General features: G+C 38.7%; 1 protein-coding gene across 7 annotated transcripts; it reads right to left on the bottom strand.

Moving 5' to 3' along the window:
• Positions 1-2,575: 2,575 nt before the first annotated feature.
• Positions 2,576-25,832, bottom strand: LOC111265511 (uncharacterized). Of its 7 annotated transcripts, none has more exons than XR_015313084.1 (23): positions 25,259-25,832; positions 24,619-24,729; positions 23,974-24,027; positions 23,496-23,692; positions 22,186-22,467; positions 21,379-21,630; positions 20,900-20,978; positions 20,596-20,671; positions 20,378-20,505; positions 19,624-20,067; positions 18,726-19,342; positions 17,943-18,305; positions 17,132-17,612; positions 16,149-16,324; positions 14,186-14,417; positions 13,622-13,946; positions 12,590-13,336; positions 12,105-12,330; positions 11,211-11,705; positions 9,943-10,685; positions 8,579-8,811; positions 7,931-8,054; positions 2,576-7,056 (listed from the first exon to the last, which is right to left on the bottom strand). XR_015313084.1 is itself a non-coding variant. In XM_022842258.2 (20 exons), the coding sequence occupies exons 3-20, from the start codon at positions 24,017-24,019 to the stop codon at positions 10,629-10,631; spliced, it is 5,223 nt and encodes a 1,740-aa protein (XP_022697993.1). In that variant the 5' UTR covers positions 24,020-24,027; positions 24,619-24,729; positions 25,259-25,832; the 3' UTR covers positions 9,182-10,628. The 7 variants fall into 7 exon arrangements, 4 of the variants coding, with proteins under 4 accessions (XP_022697993.1, XP_022697997.1, XP_022697995.1 ...); XR_015313083.1 differs by having other exon boundaries at positions 8,579-8,795; XR_002683489.2 differs by lacking the exons at positions 7,931-8,054; positions 8,579-8,811.

The following is a 25,832-nucleotide window of genomic DNA, read 5'->3' as shown; positions in this document are numbered from 1 at the left end:
ATACGCATAATTTTCATTAGATTTAAGCCAACTTCTAACTACACGCACGACCAAGTTTTCGAAAGGGCGCCGCGTTTTACCACATATTTTTACATACAACAAAGGTCGTTTGCTTGGCGTTGGCTCGAAAAAACAGATGAGTAAAAAATATAGAATAGAAAAAATATATGCCTTTTTCCAGAAAGCTTTATTTTGCCCATGCTGACTCACTTATAACGGCATTTCTTCGTGATTAGTTACTCGAAGATACACTTGTTTAGCTGGAGCAAAATTTGAAGACTCTAGCCTCTGTTTTTCTTAGAACCCAATCCAGGTTCCCTGACAGCCTTCGTCAGACATAGTCTTTGAAAATTTTTAGCAAACATTTTATTATGATAATTTTAAATTGGTGACTATTCATCACCTTCAGCGTATCAAGCGTATATATATATTTATAGCGCTACTAAGAAGTTCAAAATCAATGGTGTCAATGTTGTTACCAATTGGTTTTCTTTTAATATTTCTTTAAGCAAACAAGTTTTCTGCGTGTCGAATCTTACTTATAAAATGTTTGATTATCATCGGGCGTGTTCCAGCTTCTTTTCAGCTCCATTATTCTCTACGCATCGATTAATGTAGAACTAAGCCTTCCTGCCTGTTTGCCGACCAGAACAAACAGAATACTAAGGATTATTATCTTGAAAAACTATTGGTCGTCAGCACTTATTCAAATCTATATTTTTGTCCTATTTCTGGAACGAGCACGAAACCTGAGACAAATCAAGTATCTTAAATTGTATAAAAAGTGTTTGTCTCCGATGCCCAAACGCCTTTCGAAATAGAATATACGCTTCAGGCCGAGGGAAAAGTCGCCCAGGTTTTCTTCTTAACGAAATGGTATGTATAAGTGATTTCGGCCACTTCGCATATCGTGCTCAAATGAAACTGACGCGGGTCTGAGCGTGTCAGGCACGGTTATTTCCGGTCCTTCATAAGGTTTCTCGAGGCATGGTTAGAAGTTTTGGATGAGTCGACGTTGACCTAAGAAAAAGGTAATTAATCAGAAAATGCCTGAACATATAGACGTAATTGAGCATCCCAAGGAATTGGCGATACAGGCTGTTTTGCAGAGACGACTCCCGAATTACAAGGACATACTCTCGCTGTGTAAGTAATGCGTTCCTCACGCGATAATGTCCCTTCTGAAGATCGGCAGCAGTCTTTAATAGAACTGACTTCCGCTTTACATGCACATTTAGATTATTATTAAATATACAAGAAACTTGGGCAGATTACAAAATGTCAACCTGGGCGTTACATTCGCAGCCATTACCGCCGTCGTCCATGTTTCTAAATTATTTTAATGTAACTCAAACTGCTCGTAATTTTAGGATTCCACTGCCTTGAACGTATTTATTTATTGGAGATTTCAGCAAGCAGCTACTTACGTATTCCTGACAGGCCATTAGTATTAATAGGGCCTTATTGTTTACTTTCTGAATACTGGACCAACTAGTGAAACTTAGGCTAATCATGGCTATTATTAGAAAAAGTTCGAGTAATTTTGAACAACGTGGATTAAGAGTTCACTTAATGCAGACGTACGCCTTTTCATCTTACGAATGTCTCCATTAATTGAGTCGCCGTACTAGCCATTACAATACAGTAGGATTAATTCTTAAATAGACTTTTAAACCCAGCTTTGGTTCTCAACAGATCTGGCGTTACGGGGGACACCAAAGTATAGTAATACTTCGTCATATTCTATTGTAGAGGAGTGCCAATTAGAAGCCTTTGTTTCGTACACATCATGATTCGGATGACCTTCACATTGCATTTTGTTAGCGTACGTTCTTCGCCCACGATAACAACCGATGCATCCCCTTTTAACGTTAAACCATTCATTTCGCCATATAACACACAAAGTCAAGGTCAGATATGTTTAATAATTCCAGTTTGGAATAATTTACAAGAAAATTTTCGTAAAAAGCATCTCCTATTGAACAAAACATGTTAAAATAGTTTGACTAGCTATCATATACCCACACGCACCCATTTTGTTTCTTCTTTAACTTAATCTATGCGTCTCGGTTACCACCATTTCGATAGGACTATTTGCCGGTTGACCTGATACAAGCCTGTCGTGGAGTTCGAAAAATACTTAAGGAGAATAACATTGTACAAGTAGAACAACGAAGCTGGCTAAAATAAGCTTGTTTTCCCGAAAAAAAAATGTATATTAACAAGCGTGACATGAGACGAAAGAACTTACGAAATAGTTTTTTGTACATTTTGAGAATACTAAAAACATTTTTTGGCACTTCTATGCCTCTAACGCGTTCCTTTTTTGTTATTGTTTCTCCTTCAAGTAACGCTGAAAGAGGTTTTGATGTAAGCAGCAGAACCTCAGTAGTCATAGCCCACTATTTCAGAGTAGGCATGCGTCCGTTAAAGAGCAGTAAAGGAAGTACTAGAGGAATTTTTCTAACGACAAAACAATTAGAAACCACGTAACGGATAGATACCGATAAACTACTGCTACTAACAGTAAATGTAATACTATCAATCTAGAGCTGGTTAAAAATAACTCTCGTGGTAACTTGCTGACGAAAATTAACTCAGCGATTTATTGTATTTTCTCCGTAATGGCTAGTGTTAGGATAGACAGTGAGTTATTCTTCATGCTTACTACAAAGTACGCCAAGTGGCAATTGCTGAAGGTGCAATAAAACCAATGCTCGAAGCATGTTTGTGCTATCACCAAAAGTAGACTCTCAATTGTGTCACTGTTGAATTTGGGGTTGCTGGTCAAAGTAGTCTTGACCTGCTACTTTAGAAGACGATGAATTTCCTAAGTTTTCTAGGGATTTACGGTTAGGAATATCATAAACGCGTCATTTGTCGAAAAATATTCGGCACCTACCTTGCCAATCTATGTTTGAATACTCGGCAATGTCGGAATTTCAAAATTAGTTTTATAAGTAATGGCAAGTCGTCTCTGTAAACAAACGGTATAGTGCCACAGCATAACCGAAGTAAGCTGCCGCCAGCAGACAAAGTTGTAATATTAAAACTGTTCCTGTGCTCTTATCGGTGTTAACGTGTTAGCTAGAGTATGGACATTTAAACTACGCATCAGAGGATGCACATATGTAATAAGTGTCAACTTCATGCACCAACGTGTCAAACTGAAAATCCTTTAGCTATGTGCTAAGACTGAAAGAATGGGAGATGTTTATGGAAACTAGTTTGTTTTTAATACTTTCGTTTCGATTTATCACGTACAATTAGCAAATAGTATTAAGATATTCTTGTATTAAATGTAGACGGTTGCAATCTCGAAAACACATGTTATATAACATGTTAAGTCACTTACTAGGGCACTTAACGCAATGGCCCAAAATAGCATCCGTTCCGCAACCAGGGTATGCCACAAATTGACGTTCTAATTAATTAACAATTAGTTCATGTTCACTGGACGCAGTTTGTGACTAATGTAACACAAGCTCTACTTACAAGGACACCTGAGATTTGCCTTCAATCGACCGAGTAGGCCAGACAGAAAAGCCTTTTTATAATCCACATTAATATACTGTGCCTCATTTGGCTGCCTATCGTGTTTGCTCGCCAGAGATCCTACACTCATGTGTACAATTGCCGGGGACTGGAGTAATTTTTATTCAGTTCTCTAAAATACCCTATTTCTTATATCAGGTACCACCTTCTACTGATACGTCCGCAAAAATATTACTCATGAACACACCGTTCAGTGTTGACATTGTAAAGTGTCTCAATGCAACTGCACCCTGTTTTCAAAAAATCTATCGCCTTCAGAATCCGAGCCTATAAAAAGTACTTGCACTTTTTCGTCTTTAACCACCGTAGTCGAAGGTTTATTACCAAAACGAGTCTTACAATGCAACTGATCAGTGACCTTCGTGACTGTGACAGCTCGGCTCTAACGTATTTTTGGAAACTTTTCGGCGTTTCTCTCTGTTAAGTTCAACTGCGAAATTCTTTTTTATTAAGCGGATAATGACAGATGTGGAAGTATGTGCGATATCGTTGGATTAGAATAAATATTATGTCTCATTAATGCTGCCAACGGACGACAAATAAGCAGCCATAGCGTAATGAAACAAAAACGTTAATAAATTTGATACAAACCGTCAGTCTGCATAGTAAGATTGCATTGACTTGAGAAGCATCCGCAGAATTATATTCGTCTATAAAGAACTATTGTACCTTAAGTTGAAATTTTAATGTACAATGAGGAAAACATGCGGCAACATACAAAATAGACTCAATAACTCCGTTACTTTCCGTTTGAGTAAAGCTGGTTCCCTCGTTGACGCATTTTTTCCCGATTTTCCATTTAACAGATCATAAGTAGATTCTACTCCCTTTAGATGACTGCGGTTACTGTGCTGTCCTTTAGTGGATACAAACTCTCCACTGGCTATTTCCTGCAGCTGTCGCTACTGACGAGGCAGTTGCGCCTAAGTGTTCCCTACAACTATTGTTGAAACAGTCTTGCAATCCAGCATAAGTTCGAGGGACATTGCTTGATCTGGCTAGATCAAATAAGTCTCGACTTTGAGACTTGTTTCAATTTTCGCTTTCAGAGGAGTTTATGCAAAAACCCGCTTGATCCCCGCTGTCGTCTAAAATACGCGCAAATGTATCTAAGTTCGGCCAGTGATCTGGAGATAATTATTGTTTAGTTACTCTCCTTTCGATCATACAGTAAGTATTTATTTGTGGACTTAGCTTCCCCTACGATAAATTACTTTCCGTTCTGTTTTAAAAACATTTGACTTTCTTTGCAACAGAAATCACCATTCAGACATGGTCCTATCTCGACAGTATTTTATCTATTGGAGTACATGTATCAGCATGTTTCAAATATCTCCGTCGTTTTTCAGTCCCCATTTCTCTGATTAAGCGGCCGAGTCTTGACGAATGTAAGCGGTAACCTTTGTGTGTAAAATGATGTGTTAAGCCCAGCTATGCATTAGAGGAAGAATTTTATAACAAAAAATTGGTTACCTTACAGATTATTAAATGGTAAAATCAAGACGAAGTTGTTTGCAGTGACTGAAACTTCCGAGGGCTTCAATAATTTATGTGCCCGCCCGGATAAATGATGCGAGTTTCCCAACATGTAATTCGGGCCTTCCACCTGCGGATCCATAGTGTTCTCTCGATCTCCTGAATAGTGATGAAATCTATTCTCTTTTGAAGTTCCGGTTTGTTAGCTTGGCCAAGTGACCTTTGTTGGAGTTTTCCTTGTTTTATCAGCGTGTGTTACAATTTTTGGTTACGTTCCACACTTTTTACATCATCCTTATATTCTGGGTTTAAAGACTTGTCAGAATAATCTGGCGTACGGCCTTATTAGGCGTGTCAGCAGTAGACTTCATATTTTATCGTAACAAAAGCACTCTATTCTCGTGATCCATATATACATTAAAAGGCTTCATCTCTGATCGTCATATTGTCTCGAGTATGGTTTATAACCACTTGCGACATTTGCCCTTCGATAACTACGTACCACTGTTTCAAGCGTGGCTCCTCATTTATTGACAACTAAACTCGTATTCGTTCTCGTCTGTAGAGCTTTCTCTGTGCTTCTCTTGTACCATGTCGATTTTTCTCCAAAGGTTCCGTCATTGTCAGTGCGACACGGAAGTAAAGGTTTTATTTACTTATTTAATTAAAAACTTCATTTTGCTATGAGAATTCAGTTACTCAGGATGAAACTACTGTAATTCATTGTTGAGAAATTTTGATCGCTTGTCGCATATCCTTTCTTTTTCTTTTTCCTTTTATTTTCCTTTTGGTACCTATTTGGTAGTCTCAGACGTTGCTGCCATCGCCTTTCTGTATATTTGGTTTAGTACGGTTATGACTTTCCAGTAATCTTTGCAAATCTCAAACCTCCTATACATTAAGACATCCTGAATACTCCGGCCGATTTTTGACTCTTAATTTATCCTGTTTGAAGAGGTAGTTTTTATTTTGTTTTAACGTAGTCCTTAGATATTTAAATGGTTTTCTGCCAGTCTTTTATCCTGTATTTATAGAACTCTTTCTGGCTTTGACCTATTGCCTCAGAAAGAAAATTTTGTGTACTTTTAGATGGCTTAAATGGCAAAACGTTTTCCGCTCCATGTGCCATGTCTCATTTTCTGAAGGTCTTGTGGTAAAATGTCGTGTAGTAATGTAGCGGTCATTTCTTTTGCGTATAGTCATAGTGATCATATTTGGAATGTCATATACCATGTTGAAACGCTTGCTATCCATAGTATGTATTCTGTCTTGTATATTTTCGCTTGGATTTACCTGATGTAATCATTTATATGATATTGTGTCACTTGTATTTACAGAGCAAATCATTGTTCTATAGACTAATGTTTCGTGATGCGGGCGATTATCGATACGCTCAATTAAGAAGTTCATCAGTAAGTGATTCACTCGCTATAGCCTTGTTTACTAGTCTCGACCTATCTATTCGATCTTTTTTTTACAAATACACGCTTAATTTTGGAAATTCTTTGTTGTTGGAAATATTTTTCTGCCAAACATCTTTTACGCAACATTAATACTGACACATATTTCTCTCGCGGTGTGTATAGTTCAATATTAGGCATTTGTATTTATCGTTACACCCAATGTTTATATTTATATATTTTTATTGTCATACGTCCGGTACTTATATAATTAGGTACTACCTTAGGCGGCTGGCTCCCAGTACTATTCATATTTAGGCAATAGTTTTTTTATGTCTCTATAGTCTCGTTTTTCCGGCATTGCATTAGTAAACCTAGGCTGTACCACCTTAGCACATGTGCGAATCCTAACGTATACGTCAGGCTCAGCTCTAGGTGCATATCTCAGTTGTACCTGTTCGATCTATCCATCTTGTTTTTGTCTGGCCAGTCCCCTCTCGACCCTGAACTTTTATTCCAGAGGTAAATATGCATCAGCCAGTTGGTCAGACCGTCGTATTCCAGGTAGCAGGCGCTCTCCTAAGCAATCCACGCTTCTCTTCTCGGACAGAATTGACGTTGATTACTGCAAAATTTTGAATATGGGAAAGTAAACTCGTTAGTCGCCTAGCTTGGTGTTCATGATTAGAACCCTCGGCGATCTGCTTGGCACCTGCCGCCCAGTAGTGAACTAGCCATATCTCTAGTCTTTTTTTTGGACCACCACTTTTACAGGTGGCGGGCACAGCTCAGCATTGACATTAGGTACGTGTTTATGTCGGACATTGATTTAGTTCTTCAACATTTCTGCCGTTTTTACCTGTCGTAGTAAACGGTTCCCACTGGCTCCTCTTGAACCTCTAATTTTTTTTTGTACAGGACCTAGGCGAATACATATGAGTCGTGCATAGTGTGAAACTCACCTTGCTACAATAACACTAAATAAACCTCAATTTCTCGACCTTGTAGAAAAGGCTATCTGGCCTTCGGGAATGTTTAATGGATGTGCGTTAGCATTACTTCAGCGGGGGCTTCTCTCACGTGACCTTTATTATGGGCCCAACGCCGGCTTTGTCATCTATTAAGAGAACCCGTCTAATATTCTCGACATAGTTGGTCATTTTGAACGTAGGTGAGCGCTGTTTTGGTCCCATTTGCTTGCGACATCTTACTTCTTCTTCAAATCCTTTTCTCACAGCTCCAGAATAATATATTATTACTGTGTTAAAATATTAAGCGTAGTCTGTGGCTGCAAGTCAGAAATCTTTTTGGCAGTGTCATCAGACTCCTAAACACGATTGCCAAAACAATCGCCGAAACCGCAAAGTTGGTGGGACATATATGGTACTAAGATTATAGTTGCCTAATCACACTGTAGCTCTCTTCTAGTTAAGCGTACGGTTTGCTGTTTGGCTGCTGGTCTCAACCGATTCCTTTCTTTTACGAGCATAATTACTCGCCATTTTGCTGAGAGCTTGTTCCCTCGACGGCAGTCGTTATCGTTTTTTGGTAGTAATCATATGTGCTGCTTCAGCAATTGCGTAGCCACTAGCCGATACAGCTCTCTGTTGGTCTGTGATGCTCCTGGTATAGGATAGCATATAGGAAAGCATTAAAATTCAATGATACGGTTATTATATTTTTTCACATAGTGGACGACGATCACTAAAGATACTCAGAATTGTATAATTTGTATTCACTTTTTCCTAATTTTTTTCAGTTTGTATATGGTTTTCCTGTAGCGCGAGCGGGAATCTTATCTTGATATCTATTTGAAGAAAAAAAGGAGAACAAAACACTGCATTGACAAGAGATTTTTTGTGAAACTTTCAAAGTTCGACTAAGCTCTAACAAGTTTACCCAACCTCTTGTTATTTGGAATAGATATGTATAGGTACTGACGTTCTCAAACCACGTGGCGTAAGCAAGAAATTTAAAATCAATATATTTCCGCACGAACTATCTATCCGCTGGCCATCATCTACAAGTAGTCTAGTAGATATGAAAGCAAGAATTGGACCTGAAGCCAGGCGTATTCAGTCTCTCCTTCGCAGAAGTTAATTATACAGGTATTAACACAAGTGAGTAAGAAGAGCGATATCCCTTACGCTACGCTTATGGTCTTGGTGAGCGAATGACGTCGTTGCCGGTACCCGTCTTGAAATTGTCCTGGAAAGGAACTGCTTGTTCCTTTATCAGAAACAGGCTCGTCGGAAACAAGGGTCCTACCGCAACGTTGTTTCCAGTAAGGCAAATTCTGATTGATGGAATCATTGTCGTCATCAGCTCTCTGCTCGACACTTGCAATGGCGCGCTAAAAGTTCCCTGCATGAGGTCCACACTCGCACCAAAAACACAACCCGGTGATAATTATGGCATAATTTGTGCAGCAACGATGGAACAGTCCACACGTATCCCACTCGTATCGTTAAATCTGAGTGATGCTTGAAAAGACGCGCATTGGATCAGTTGAGGGAAATTTCACGATGCCAGAATAAGTAATATAATAGTCATGCTGATTTAACAGTGCGCATAATTTTTGAGCCAATACACATGTACGATTTAAAAAAAATGTTGCAAGCAAAAAGTATGTGGTCGCGTTTATTCGACACGACACTGTAAAGACCAACGAGAGTTGCTATGCAAAGAGGAGAGTCAGGAAGAGACCTTGGGTCGTTATCGGAGAGCATTTTTTAAAGAAAGAACCAGAATTATTAAAAAATTACCCGTTTATTGCTGACACTTAATGCTGTAACATATTGTCAAAGAATCTTGCGTGCAGAGGTAAAACGAAGACGGAATCTTTGTTTACGGAAAGGTCATGCTATAATTATGTCATGATCGATGCTATCTAAGACAAGATATAGAGAGTGAACATTTAGAAAATATTTTGTGTAGTTGGTGCACCGCGATCCTCATCCAATTCACGCATTTCTACGGCACATTTTGCAACGACCTCTTATTAGTCGTACATAACTATTAACGCTTAGTAATACAAGGTAGAATTACTTTTTATTTTACGGATAGGTATATGTCCCATAAGCCCAAACATAGCTATACAATTTATGTTACCTTAAGCTAGATACGTAAGTATGCATCACACCAATACAATATACTGAAATATTTAAGCCTAGTAGACAAACTTAGTTTAATGAAATTTAGATAACTTTCATGACAACCTAATGAATAGTTCACAACAAGCGTTCACATCGGTCAAAAGCAGAAAAAACTCCGAAGCTATTTGAGGTGACTGCTATATATGTTAAACCAGCTACATTCTGGGGGTACTAAAATATTATTTAGATGTGTGCGTAAACAAACTAACTTGACAAAAATACCCTCTTAAAATAAATTACCGTAAGCCTGATCAAGTTGCTTCATAAAACCCTATTTTTCAACATTAACACTATTAGTAGCCAAAGAAATAATGAAATGTATCATTGTATTGCAGTATTTTCGTAGGCGAGATTACCTGAAGTAGTAATATTTAATGAAGCATCCACAGTCCCCGGACCAGTTAGCTAACTAAGGAAAATAGATTGAGCTTGTTAGAGGTCATTGTGTTTGTGCGTGCATTTGTCAACTGCGAGCAAAGCCTTGCGGAATTCGCCAATAATTTCGCAAAGTCCAACGGCAATCAACAAACGATTTTAGTTAACTGCAAAATATTTAAATGCAGTATGCATATGTTCGGCGCTTATTCAGTTTATTGTCTATACAAAACGCAGCTTCCATTTATGATATGAATGTTCTTAGACCATAAAACTCATCACGGTATTTACGTGTTCAATTTAAATGAAGCCATACGTTTTGGAACTATATCGTGGATTAGATTAACTATATTTTTTCAGAAAATAGAAAAATCTCTTTTAAAATATATACATATGCTTAATTACAATGTCATTTTCGTATATAGTTACCTAATAGCTATGCGGCAATCTTTCTAACAGTATAGTCGGACATATGTTGCATACAAAGTTGAAAATTCGACCGGAGTATCATGAATGACATACACAGCGCGCTCTTTTCCAGCAACAATCTGCTGCGAGGAGTGTCCTTAAGTAATAAAGGTATCCTTTCTCAAGGTCCATCAGATTAAAGCTTTGATCGCTGGCTTCAATGGTAGCGCTAGGATCCTGTATTTTGCAATTTTAGTTATTACGACAGCGCGCGTCTAATCGGAGTCTGCTGAAGCCTTTTGATGAAATCGTTGATCTGCAAAAAATAGCAAAGCATGATGGTTTGATATTACTTGGTTGAACCGAACTTCGACTAACCAATAGCGCAATGAATCAGTCTGTTATGTAAGGCACAAGTTCGAGCAATAATGCTAAAAAATTATGGCTTTATAATTAGAAGTTACATTTTTAAGGGTACTGATCTCGCGGAGTAAACACAATGTAAAATTTAGACTACACATTTGTGGCTAACCTTGTGTTTGCTATATTTCCAGTATCTTGCTAGTTTTAATAAAGAAGTTATAGTTAAAGGAGAGAGCGACCACTTTACTAATAGGGTTTCGTTTCCTAACCCGTACGTGCTATATGTGATATTCTTGAGTTGGAAAAAATTTTGAATCGTGCAACAAAACAATGTAGCAATCTTTCAGCAATAAAGTAATAATTTTTTTTGAACGCTTCTGTGATCGGCATGACGCAGCTGTTTCCACTGATGCTTCTAAGTTAACTTCTGTTAACTATGAAAAAGATAAAACTCAAATTACAGGTTGGCGCGCTATACCTGTCGAAGTTCTTCATTAAGCAGCTCAATTTTGGAGTTGACAATCTGCCTCCGGCTCACGATTTTGTTAGTTACTTCAAGCGGATGTTTCAGACGAATACATTCGGTCAACATTTGATGGTCTATCTTGGTTACTTGCTCATATTTGTCTCTCGCCTGCTTCGTTTTTTTTAGGTATTGTCCTATCATCTTCCGTTTGTCTTCTTCGGGTACGTTTGGATTATTAAAAATAGCACTAAATTGTGCTACTTGTCCAAGCAGCTGATCTGCGACGACTAATAATGCTGGTGGTTTGGAAAATGCTGTATCACCAGCACTTTCCTGTGCTCCTTGCTGACCAGGAGGAGCGTCTTTTTCTCTCTGGTATTCTTCCCATGCTATGCGACGGTCCTCTTCCGAAAGATCATCCTCAAGATTTTGTAGCATTTGTTGGTGTTCGTGTACTTTCACAATGTTGTCTTTCTGTCGTAGAATTAATTCAGCCAAGAGACGATCCTGCAAGAACAGTTGCAATTATGACAAGTATGAGGAAGTTTGTAGTCAATAATATTTGATAATTGCAAATATTACAAAATCAACGTCTTTGCAACACACTGGCTATTTAATTGGTTTTTCCTTCAACAAATTTATTCAGGTCCATATGAGTGAGCTAGGACGTGGTCGCATAGCTTACATCGATCGTTTAGTTAAATAACGAAATATGGTTTGACAAAAACCATGGGTCAGATGTTCAAGCCGTATGACAGCACTTCTAATATAGGAGACGTTCTCAACTGATCGCATTATTTTGTCAGCGATCCTGGCTATCGGAATGAATTCGCAGTATAAGAGTTGTACGTGAGAAAGCTTTTAGCACAAAGCCTTTGCAAAATAAATAGTGGTTGCTAAACGTACCTTCGGTACGGGAGGTAGGACTTTTTCAGACTCTTCATATGGAGTAAAGAGGTAGAGATCACGCACGTCCTCATGCGTAAAATGTCGCTCCATATTTGAATCATCTAAAACGCGATGTTGCGTACTCTCCTTAAGTATATTGCGGGCGTAAATTTTCTCTTCCATGGTTCCAAATGAAACGAACCGGTAAATATAGACAGGTTTTATCTGCCCAATACGGTATATTCTGGAATAAGACAATTTTGCAGAACCATAATTTTTTTAGAACAGAAATAACAACTACGCCATGCTAGAATGCTAGTCGATGGATATATTACCAGTAATACGTACCACGGGACCGTCTAGAAACTCGAATAGTATATAATATTTCTACAACTACATACACTTTTTCATATTCAATCGAACAGTCCAACTTCTTTTTATTTCCTTATTATCTAATTGACAACTCTGACGTAGATACGCGAATGAATCGGAAGATGTCCCACCTATATACGGCTTGGTTATCGTCTGATGGATTCCAGCTTGTGTCAAGAAGCACCATTCTATTGGCTCCGATAAGGGTTGAACCAAGTTTACCGGCGTTAGTGCTAACCAAAAATAATCGCGCCCATGGTTTATCAGGGTCGTTAAACATCCCAAAGAATCTCTGACGATCTTCCGCAGTAGTCGTACCATCCATGCGGAAGAAATCTTTGTTCTTAACCCAACTGTGTCCTCCAATGCGATTCTCGTGCATCAGTCGAAGAAGATATTCAATAAGGTCAAGAGCACTGAGCTGGGTACAAAACACGACGAGTTTGTCCTCGATGAGTGTGCATTGTTGAATAATGTCGAACAATATGAAGAGTTTAGGACCGAGTGCGATATCATCCAAATCCGTTCCTTCCAGATGCGGTCTATACCAGTCTTTCTGCGTAAGCTGTGCATCCTGCTCAGGTGTGATCGAATCAAAGACCAGCATATCAACTAAGGTTGCTACCTTTTGCTTTTTTGGACAGGTTTTTCGTGGCATCACCAATAGCTTCGGATGGGTCCATGTTGATCTAAGCAATACAAAATCTTGCAGAAGACGCTTAAAAGTCGGGCCATTGTTGTTTGGCTGTTCCTCTGCGCGCTTAATTAGCATGCCTAGAAATTCACTGTAAAGTCGCTCTTGCAGCGGTGAAAGTCGAATTGTGAGGACGTAATCTTGCCGAGGCGGTAAGATGCTTGCCAACACAGACATATCTCTCCTGAGCACAAGATACATAAACGAAATATCAGTACTATATTCTACATACCACAAATTTTGTTTAGTGGGATGTATGGCGCACTTGAAATATAAAATCCCAAATCCATTATTACAACCTAATGTTTCGGCTTACACAAAATCTGACTAATCTAATCCAATATATATTTCTACTACCTTGTCACGAAACTCCAACAAGTGTTGATAAATCTATTCATTTTAAATGCACAATTGGTTCTCTTCTTATGTAAGTTTACTCGCTTCTTATAATAGAAAAGTTCTTCCTTACCTCTGGACAACATTATTAAGTAACTTATTGAGGACACTGGCGCGTCTCCGCATTTTTTGAATATCTTCGACAGTTGAGTTTTTGTATTGCCCATTCGATATCGGATTTTCGAAACGGTTCTTGAATTCTTGCTTCGTTCCAAGGAGATCTGGAGAAACCAACGAAACCATCGTGTAGTACTCTACAAGATTGTTTTGTAGCGGTGTGCCAGTGAGGAGAATTTTTCTTCGTGTTTTCATCATCTGGACTACCTGCGTTACTTGCGTGTCGCTATTTTTAAGCGTGTGACCCTCGTCGACAACGACCACAGATGCGCCGGGATCCCCTTTAATGCCACGATTAATACGCAGTGATGTAAAATGCGCAAGAGGTTGGATGATTTGACAAAATTTGACAATTAATCTATATTTACAAGCGTTAACTTTCCGTTACATTGTCAAATAAAAAAGAATAACGATTGCTCGTTCTTCAGTCAGTTTCATCTGTTCTATATATATCAGCTTAGATTCTGTACATAGCAAACATACATAGGATAGAAGTAACACTCATCAAATAACAACTTACAGAGGAAGCTTTTCATCTTGTTCATGCTAGCAGAGTTGGGTTTAACTCGCGCCGCGTTATTTTTGTTTAATTTCAGCAGCCTTTGGCGTTTCCTTTGTCCCGCCTCCGTTTCCGCGCCAAGCAGAACAGTAAGCAGGTTTGGTGTTATCAGTAAAACCCCACCTGAACGGGTCCATTTACTCATTAAAGATTCGCGCAAGATTTGGTCCTTTTCATGATGTAGATTATATAGCTAAAAAATATCAGGCGGCACTTTGTTAGGTACATATGCATACATCATTACATACATTATAATTGTTATTCCCAATAAAATAATAAGCGACGCGTCAGGTTTTCAAGGCAAAAGCAGATTCTCAAAATGGTTAAATCGTGTCATTAAATTATGTCTCAACATAGTGAAGGAACAAACAGGCTTAGAGACGAATCTAGAAATGAGGTTTATCGTTATTAGAATTCACATTATTACTGTTGCTTATTTTTAATGTGCTAGTATTCAGATCGTTCGCATTAGGTTTTTGGACAATTCTTGGTCAGGAGTACCTAATAATTCTGGCCCCTGAAGTTTTTTGAATTTCACTATTAGCCAGCCTTCAATAATTTGCTATCTCAGGTCATGACCGTCATCCTCGCTGTGTAAATAGGTTTTTTTTGTGAGCAAAAACTTCAAACATTTTTTTTCGGATATCCAAATTCGAACGCGCGACTTAGATCCAATTGAATTTTGACATCAGCCCGGCTACAACCCCAGCTGTCATCGACAAAGAGTCATTAGTTTGATGAACCTAAAACCCATGCATGATCATTCATTTCAAACGTTTCGATGTCGAGCTCCCATTCGTCAAATATGCATAATATGAAGATTATGCTACTAACGGTAATTGCTACTGTGATATTTCAATACTATGTCAGCCGAACGACCGCCTCAACATTTTTTTTTAGAAGAATAAAATGAAAATTCACAATTTTTAGTAGACTGGCGCAACAAAACTTCATGTCGGATACTTTCTTTAAACTCCCTAATTATATAAAGTCCAACCTTATAGACTGCGCTTAAAAATTCTATAGAGAAGCTTCAACAACATTATCCCATGCTACGCCCCACATCGCCCCAATCAGCTTAATCTAATTACGGTTTTTTTTTTTAAATGTCTCTGTAATAAAAATCCAGTAAAAAAGGAAAGTGATTAAATTTTCTACTTAAGGTCTGAAACGCACAGTTACTTCAGACCTACTATATGGCTGGTGGCATATTGCGTAAGGATTTTCGTATAATGGTCATCGATCCCATCAGGTAGAAATGCGGATCGACTAAAAAGATGGTTTGCAGTAAAAAAAAATACGTACGTTGCAGTTACCCTTCGACCTGTTGCAGTAAACGTAAGACGCTTCACATGGGCTGCAGACTGGGGCCCCAAAATGTGTAAATTTCGTTAGGCCGAACACTGGGATATTTGAACAATACACGCCAGATAATGAGGTGCGACAAATCTAACTTATATGGTCTGCAATAACTTAATGTATTCGGACTCCCTAACAGATCTACTACATTGCCGCTGTTGTCTTAACGACTTTTACCCAATGAACTTTCAATAAATAGCCGAAGCGCGGCCTGACAAGTTTAGTCATTTTAAATCTTTACACAGTGCAATATACATATGTCATGGCAGGTGCATGATCCTACCGTGTACGGGAGTGTCATAAACACTGCACTTTTATATGTCGATTCAAGTTCATGATAAAATGGCGTTTTATACCGATCTTTCTGAAGAGTATCTTGTTCGAACAGAAACATTTGAATAAGGCTGATACACCGGCGATCGATGATTCTACATATAAATTTTTATCAGACATTGCTCGCCTGAGGTAGTAAAAAAAAATATCCAACGCCTGTATATATGAGCAGCAAGCGACTAGGGTAGAATGTAAATATAATAACAAGGAAATAGAAGCTTGGTATACTAACCATGAACTTTTCCTGAATTGTGTCATCTCGCTTAATCCACTGTTCGATTTCGCAACGCCACGCGTTGACAACGTTTAGCGGACATACGACTAAAACTGTCTTGAAGTGTTCTTTTAATAATGGGTGGGTGAGTAAGGTATGCACAAGACAAATGACCTGAAAAGTCTTACCAAGACCTGCAAGAAATAAATAAATAAAAATAGTTTAGGATCTACACAAAAAGCATAGATACATAGGACACAAACCCTTCTACAATATAATTTTCCCTGAGAACTACTATTGTAGGGAAACAAATAACGTCACGGAAATGAGTGCTTGGGGTACACCCATTTTATTGTAATGTGGCATTTGAAGATATTCACACGATCAGGACACAAACCAAAACAGTCAATGGTATGCGCAAAGCTAGCGACAAAAAAAAACTGGTTTTAGATTTAAAATCAAGTAATCAACTTGACAGTTTTGACAATATTAATTAAAAAAATAAAGCTTGCAGTCTAAGAATCGAGGTGATTATTCGTTTCATTCTAAATTCTCTAACTAGTTCGTTTCGTCGATTTTTGTGAACAGTTTATAAAAACCACACACAAGCACTAGACAGAATAAAAAAAACTGAATTTGGGGGATTTCAGTAACATTTTTTTGTGATATATCCTTTTCCTATTCTTCATCAGTAGATATTAGGATAGTATGGTTGAAATCAGAATTTACAAGAACCTTCATTAAAGCGCAGTATATCTCCATGAAATTTACCAGCCGTTCAGAATTTGATCTTCTGAACATTTTGTGCAACATTTTTTTTTTATCATAATTATAATACAGAACTGCCATGTGTCTTATATGAACTACTGAAATATTTCTCTATAACTCATGTTAATATAAAAAAAAATATAGTTTATCAGTATTCTGCTTTTTTTCGAAATGAATTTAAATTATATCGATCCACCCACAGTTTCTTCGTTTAACCGTTCATAAACATTTACCCATACAATGTGCTAGAATGGCACCGGTACACGCTTCTTTGCATTTGAGTCGAGATACCGTTTCGATAAGATTACGATACAGGAATTTAATCCCTTCGCTTTGGTGTTTTTTAAGACGGCGAGCTAAACTCGGATGTACTTCAACCAGCGGCTTCTTAGTTGTCATATCGTATTCCAAGACACACTTGCCACCATCTGGGCCAGCCATCTGTTCAAAGCTCCGCTCAAATTGGTTATACTTGTTTTGTAGCTCCTCGATCCGTTGACGACGTTCGCGTTCGGCGGCATTAGCCTCGCGTGTCGATCCTGACAGTTTGTTTTCATCCATCACCTCTCGAATGTTGCGTCTACCTGTCGGTGCACTTCCAGGTGCAGGGATCTCTCCTTTTGACTGTATACCGTTTGATACGGACGGAAACGTGAGCCGCTGTGTAGCAGGCTCATCGTCATCACTGGAAATCACACATGGGTCAAACTCTGCCTGCAAGCAATAGCAAACCACTCTCTTTATCGGTGGGGTAAAAATGGTTTAACGAAAAACGACCTTTTGGACTAAATGTTTTGAACTGAATTTCTAGAAAAAGGCTCATCTAGATATTTGGCCAAAGATGCGTACCATAGTATAGCAGAACGTTTCAAGAAAACTGTCACTCTACTTGGTACATGTATCCATGACCCGTTCTATTATAGAAATTTTATGGAAGAGAAATCTTTATCAAGACAGCATTTAACTTAAGGTGTAGGTACATAAAACTACCAAAACTTTATAATCTAGAAACGCAAAAAGCTTTTAGCGTGCAGAGCTTCTTACCTTAATTGCTTGTTTTGAAAACTTCTTGACAGGAGGCACGGAAGTGGCCACTTTTTTTTGCTTTCCATGGCCCATTTCTTCCTTCGAAACGATGACATCATCGTCGGAGTCCATTACAACCAAAACATCTTGGGGCAATTTTGTTTTCGACACAGTAGCTGACTTCACCGGATCACCGGGACGAACATCCGTACTACCAGATGGATTGTCATTAGTTCTAGACATAGGATTTCCGCTTATTTCACTGCCCAGATCTAAATTTGCTGTCCGAGTAGATGAGAGCTCTAACTGGTTATCCGACCCGATTCTCGGTCGCTTCCACTCATTGCTACTGGAGTCGTCTTCCGATGAGCTAATCTGCGACTTATAAATTTTAATTAAACACAGTTAGAACATCTGAATAATTTAAATTATCGACGTTAATAAGAAAAAGTCTCAGTTAGCTTCTCGAGTCTTTTCTGGGAGATTTATAAAACCGCTCGAATAAAAGCGTCACTAACCTCCAAAATTGCTTTAGAACATTGTGGTCGGTCACTTTCTTGGCTGAGCAAAAAATGCCGACGTGTTGACGTATGGAAGTAGCGAAGCCCGTCTAGGACACTCGTCTTGATATCTTTTCACCCAGAACAAAATGTTTGTACAAAATGAAGCGGTCTTGTTTTTACGGGGTTTTTAAATGATGCTACATTCGTACTATTACTATTGTAGTCCCGAACCGAAACTTATTGTCTACCTAAAATAATCGTATTTTTCCATTTTTCTGTTCTACCATATGTCACTAACCAGTCGTCTTTTAACATTGGATAGCTTCCTTCTCGGTTTCATTAGCCTTGCACAAGCTCCGCTCTTTTCCTCATCTTCAGAGTTACTGGCATCCGTATCCGCCATAGGCATACTTGGGATCAAACGCTTCAGCAAAACTTTCTTGTTCTGAGTACCATTAGCTTTGTTGCTCAATACATTGCTGCCTTCCGTATGAGGCCCTCTATCTTGTTTATCGTCCCTCTCATCGACGACTTGCATCACATCACCATCCGTATCTTCACGAGTGTTGTGCTCAGAGACTGAAAGTGATCTATTACTATGGCTATGCTCATGTGAATCTTGACTCTCATCTTCTTCAACGTAAATTTCCATGTCATCATCTTCATCATCGTCTTCGTCACTCATAAGATCCGACAAGCCTTCACACTCCGAAAGAACGATAATTGGTCCGTAGTCGCACGGTTGTGACAAGTTCAGACCACCAACGCCTCCCGCTTCTTCATCGGACGAAGCGAACGGAGCACGGCTTTTTGAGATACCTGACATTTCCTTCTTCACCTTGGCGTCAGATGATTTTGGTTTAAGATCGCCATTTGTGTCATTGCCACTGGGTCCCGGTTTCTTCTTACCGTTATCTATGGAATTATCAATTACAAAATTGGAGTCGTTGTGTTTATTTTTAAGTAATTGTGATTTTTACAATCTCCTTATTTTAATGATTATTAATGACGACAAATGTTTATAGATTGAAGAAATCTATTATATCACTCACCAACTCGCCTAATCAAAACGTATATAAGTGTCACCTGTATACTTCTAGAAAAACCATATATTCAGTCTTATAAAATGTGGAAATCCCATTACAATTTTACACTAACAGGTGGTAGTCCTGTTATCGCATAGACTGTCTACTCACGTTGGTGTTGTACAATCCTTCTCGGTTCGATGTCAGCTAGAAGTGACTGAAGCTCGCAATCCTCATCATTATCCGAATGGGCTGTACCCTGTATATTTTCGTCTATCTTTGACGAATTTGACAACCTCTGTTTATTAAACCTTTTATTCGGCACAAGCGGGAGATCTACGGTGGCATTGGAATCCTTAGAATCATTATCGAAATCTATAGTGTTGACTGGCAAGCAATGATTATCGTTTGAAACCTTCTCTTTAATGCTTTTGGGAGACGCTGACGCTACTTCGTCATAAACGATTTCATCTGGGTCTATCTCATTTTTTATGTTACTTGGAGCTAAAATATTTTCTAAAGCTGTAGACGCCGGTGTATTCAATGTGCCTTTTGTATTTTCCGTAGTTTCTAACGCTGACTCCGATGAAACCAAAGAAGTGTCACCAGGACCCGCTGAAAATTAGCCGAGTAACATATTGTTATTAAGCAGCTGAATAAGAAAAAAGTTGAGAGATGCGTGGAACTTCATTAAATTCGAGTTATACTTTACTTTTCAGACCAGCGTCAGTCTTCTTACCTGCTGGTTAATTCCAAAAACCAAAATATTAACAATAGGTAAGACACAGATCTGCTTGACTTATAAAATTAGTTACACGGTTTGTTACGAACTTCATTCTCAACAACGAGCAAAAGCATATAGTTCGACCGCACGATCAATTTCTAATAACAGGTTGTTTAATGTTGAAAAGCACAAACAACTTACCCGTGTTTTCTCCGACAGGCGTACTTTGATCGTTAAAATTTTCGGGGTGAACAAGTTTCTGAAATCGCTGTTCATCCGACTGCTGGCCCTTTCGTGCCTCATTTTGCTGGCGGATCACATCAATCAGCCTAAAATAAAAAAACAATAATGTTTATATTTCACATATGTTAGATGAAAATCATATTTGAGTGGTACTGAACGGCGGATCTTGCACTTACACATTCTTCTCGTCGTAGTCCAGTACAGGAAGTATACTGCCCATCGGAGCGTCGGTGAAGGTAGCGTCGCCTGTAGCTAGAACCATTAAACGAAATAAACAAATAACTGTTTAAAGCACCCACCGTATTAAACTACTAAATATAGGTTTTTCTCTGAGACCTCGTGTTGTAAGTTTTGGTCGGTTATCCTGAGAACCCCAACCTAATACTTCAGGGATATCTCTATCTAGAATATTGGCACATATGACATTTTATCTGTTAGTTTTATATGTGAGAGGTCAGCTGAAGAAACATTAAAACATACCAGATGACACGTTTCCTTGCGGTGATTTATCGTGGTTTGATTGGAGCTTCAAAAAGCGTCCCGCCAACAAGATGTGCTCCTGAGCAAGTAAATAAAAATAAGGCAGTCTATAAAGTCGGTCAAACAAACTATATTAGTTCAATCAATGTCATTCGACTAATCATAATTAAATATACTGGAGTACATAATATATATTGGTAAAATGTCCTATAAAAATCGTTATCTTCGGCATCTTTAGTAAGAAGGGTTCATGCTGTTACGCGCAATTACCAAATTAATCAACAAATCACTTCACAAACACTGATCGGCTGCAAAAATGCCTCGCTATTCAAAGAATCGGGTAATTATCCAGCGTAACATTTACCGGCAACCATAAATCTCGTTCATCACGGAACGATTAATTGATGCACATATGGTTTGCTTGCTCGTATCTGCTACATACTTCGCACGTGGGTGTAGTCGTTACCTTAATAGCTTACCTCGAGTTGATTTATTAAGCTGCTCTGTCCATCCTGTCTGGTTGTGTACAACGCACAGGCCTCGACCAGAGATCGTGCACTGCTGCTCAGCTTTTCAACTTCTTGCTGGCATAGACCATAAAAAGTGTTTGTTTTAGTATCTGTTAGGTTTTGGTGTACCTCGTCGTTATTAGTTGCTGGTGATGCCAAAAGGACGGGCCTACGACGCACACGCACATATTCCGCTACCGTTGCCGCATATAACTGATGAGGCTGAAATAAAAACGCAAATAATTATTTTTACCGCTACGCATCCATTAATTGGAACCCAATCGTAACTCCGCGCTAGCACTTTCAAACGTTGGCACAACAAAAACGGATGCGTCGTTGCACTCATACCCGTTTACTCGGTTCACATAGATTATATTTTAGGACGCAAGAGCCCTTTACTCACCTATCGCGACTGCATAATAGTAAGACCGATTTCTATTTCTCTACTTAATTAAACTCAAATACGTACATAAGCAAAATGTCTTTAAAAATCACCCGGTAACTAACTTACTTTGAAATAGGCAGCGTAAAAGAAATAGGAAGCTATGTTTAATGCCTTTCCATGTCCATATGTTCTAAGGTGCTACACAGCTGTGTGAACAAATAAGGTTGTTTAAAAAAGAGTTCTTATACTGACATTCTATGAATAATCCGTATACAAGTAAGTGCATCAATATCATCATGAACATTTGGATACGAATAAACTGCATGAATAACTTGTCAAGTACTGTAGCTAGACTACGCAAACAAAAATCGGCCACTGGCAACTACACCCACCCGAATCAACTGAGGATTACAGCGAAAGCATTTCCATTCGCCTTTCTCCTGAGAAACACGTACAGCATGTAGTTGGTCACGCGTTAGGTTTTGTTTCAGACAGGATCGGCACACAAATTGTCCACATTGGACGTTATTGCATCGCGCACCACCCTTTTCCGCCAAGACAGCGGATGCGCTATTTGACGGTTCCTGTAAAATGGGCGTGACGCACCAATGGCACCGACGACCATCGATTCCAGTCGTTGATTTAAAAATCGCTATCAGTTTCTCCTCACATTTCTGAAATGTTAAATAATTACCGATTAAGAAACGTATCATAAATCGAAGTTTTACGCCAAAAGTTTCGAGTCTAGTTGGACCTGCTAACAAATATTAAAATATTGTCGCATGAGGTCACTAAAATGTGAGATCATCATAAATTATTTTTGTTTCCAGTAAAGCAATACGTTCGGTGGAGTATTATGCACTAAACTAAAAATGTACTAAATGCAATAAAGCGATTGTTAGAGTCCAACCAGAAAAAAGAAAACGGAATGCCTTTTGCGGCCAGGACTCTTCAAGGATGAAGTATTTGACATTATGTGCAACTATCTAAGGCATAATATAATCATTAGTAATAATCGTATGATTGCAACAGAAAATTCGTAAGGACAAGATCGCATCGATTCGCTTGTATTCTGTAAACTGGCTATCCTAAAACATGTATAAATATTAGCGATTATCGTTGTGACAATCAGCTAATACCTGTCCCGTTTGCTACTCTGTATTTGTGGTTGCTGCTCGTTGGGTATGTATGGAATCACAATAAATGTATCACATATTGAATGTGAGACAGATAAGCAGCATCATACACACACAAATTATCCTAAACATGCGGATTTTATCAAAAACGTGATATGCAGGACATCACAGGGGGACGTCGCGGTTTTAATTGTTGCAGCAGACGATGGATATATGGTACAGACGAGCGAGCATTCACTCGTATGCAAAGTTTTTTTGTGGACCAAGCATGTCCATGCTATTCAAAGACTGCTGTTCGCAGTATGGCTTGCTAAATTTTTATGTCTTCCTGGATCTTCGCTGTAGTTTAAAATGCATAAACGGGGCGCCACAGGTATTAGATCAGAAAAAAATATTCTGAGTTCGAGTTCCAACACTACCACTCAATACAAGTAGGATGCATTTCATGAGTCCCAGAAAGAGAAGCCACAGAGCGAAGTACCACGCGAAGCTGATTTATTGGAAAGCTTATCATAGCGTTGGCATTTTACTACGTAAAACTATATATCATCTGAAAAACAACTCACTCGGCAGACAATTGTGCATAACGTGGGATGAACACGTAATCTTCTTGTCCGTAAATGCGGCACCCGAGTACGGCAAGCTGTACAAACTGCCTGGTGTTGCTCTAGAAAAGCAGGAGTTACACGAGTCGCAGGTAAAATCACCGAGGAGTACTGTAGTAAAGGTACTTTCAAGCTTCCACTAAGTCCTTCAGTATCTCCTGTGAAAACGCACATAGTCCGTTGCAACTGTCACTATTCAACTGCGTTCTTTGGATTACCACAGCAACTTTTAGACAGGATTATTACTACACATAAAATGAATGCAAAGCCGAACTGGAGTTTCGACATCTTATATACATACATATATATTCAGTAAAATTGTTTAGCAAATAACTAATTATTCGCCCGCACGGAGCTTTTCCCATATAAGGAATAGAAACCTCAGCTCCTGCAAAACTCACATGAACTTCTTTCAAATAACAAATACGTGCGATCTTACCATTCGCGTTTTGAACCAATTCATCCTCATCTGATGTAGACGACATCTCACTCTCTGAAAGGCACATCAATGAAAGCCAGAACTTCGTAGACGATTTTAGTATTGCCACCATTTGCTCTAGGATACTGTTTCGTGGTTTTATTATTTTTCGAACAATGAAATGTAGAGGTTCCAGAAAGCTGGCTTCGGTCGTTTCGAGGCTTTAGATAATATACAAACTTCTAATTAGTAACAAGTGTTTTTAAATGTTTAGCTGGTACGGAGGCGCTAAGGTACTTCAAGCAGAGTGACCCAAGTTATATTTTGCTATGTATACATAAATATATATATCAGCGAGTGTTACTTGGCTGTATAAACTAGTATTTTTAAGATTCATAGTCGTCAACGTGCTCAGCTTCCACATCGTGCTAAAATATTGTCCACTCGCCTCCCACCGTGTCATGATGTTAAACAAATACTACAGACATAATCACAGACATATGTTCTCTTCAATATAAAATTTGATGAAGTGAATCAAGTGGAAGTAAACTGCTAGATTGGATAAAGATGTTATTGCTTTAATAACGCTGATACTCTAATTCTGACAATAATGCCAGGGTCAGTGATGTGTTTGAATTTTCTCATGCAACGTATGAATTGTCTCACCTATTACAGGCCGTTTTTTTATGCAATTTTCTCACGCAATCTCATCAACGCGCTCGAGTCCGTTTTACTGACTCAGAAAAGTCAGAGACACAATCACGGTACGCGGAAGAACTAAGAAGCAATTATAACAATTTGATCTAAAACTATCCACAAAAAGCACGTGAAATCGAAAAGAACAACGCGACTACATACTATACACCACCACCACACAGAAGTTTTTTCTGCCTCTGACAGAAGGCAGACAAACTAAGCAATCGTTAGCTAGAGACATAGACCTTGAGATCAAACGAGACGCAAGTGTTTCTCACGGATATGACCCCTAGAATGCTTTACGCGGTTGAAATATCTATTACTAATAAAGTCATTAGGCACTGGCAGAAGAGAGGAAAAACCATCAGGACGGCCGATGATAGAAGGACGCACGATGAACTGAAGAAATTTTGCTTAAGATTCCCTATAAGTCGGTTGCAGAACCAAATGTGCCAATGGTCTTTAAAACGTGCTGTGCTGAGACACGCATATGAGACGAATTTATTTAATAACGTTTCAGCTAAAATGGATGAAGTCGCTTGCGGGCGGATGTGGGTAGATTATGTGGGGAGAAAAAAGTTCGTCCAAGAGGAAAGTTCTTACAACTTACGGCAGTGCCCGCTGGTGTCTTCCGATTAAGCACACAGCCACTCCGGCAACCAAAATGATATTACGGATCTGGGAGCGCACAACTTTTTTGGATGCAGCTCATGTTAAAAGTAAAATGCATAAACATTACAATTATTTGGCACCACACGTTCACACTTAATTTTCTTGCTTCATTTCTCTTTTTAGTTGGGGTCTTCAGTTACAAAATAAAGCTTTACTTAAACCTGCAGTTGGTCTAAGTGGGATCGTTAGGTTTCATTATTTAACTACGTTCCGTACCGACTTCAACGTTAGCTCATCTGTAACCTACTAACGAAGCGAACAGCACGTCAAACCCCATTAAATTTACCATTGGAGTGAAGTTGGATTTCGACAAGGCACATGAGTAATAATGTAACTATTGTATAGCTTGTGCCATGCAAGAAATACAGTCACACCGGTAAAATGATTGTATCAAATATTCTAATGCGCAGCATATCACAAACAAAAGCAAATCCTTATTTTGGATGTTGCAGCATCAACTGCTCTACACTTCCCATTCTGTATACAGAAGCCTTCTGTGTACACAGAAGCCC

This window comes from Varroa jacobsoni, unplaced genomic scaffold (genome assembly GCF_002532875.2).
Source record: "Varroa jacobsoni isolate VJ856 unplaced genomic scaffold, vjacob_1.0 scaffold_977, whole genome shotgun sequence".
In the NCBI taxonomy this organism is placed as follows: domain Eukaryota; kingdom Metazoa; phylum Arthropoda; class Arachnida; order Mesostigmata; family Varroidae; genus Varroa; species Varroa jacobsoni.
The sequence above is the reverse complement of the archived record's forward strand: the minus strand, read 5'-3'. Positions and strand labels throughout refer to the sequence as shown.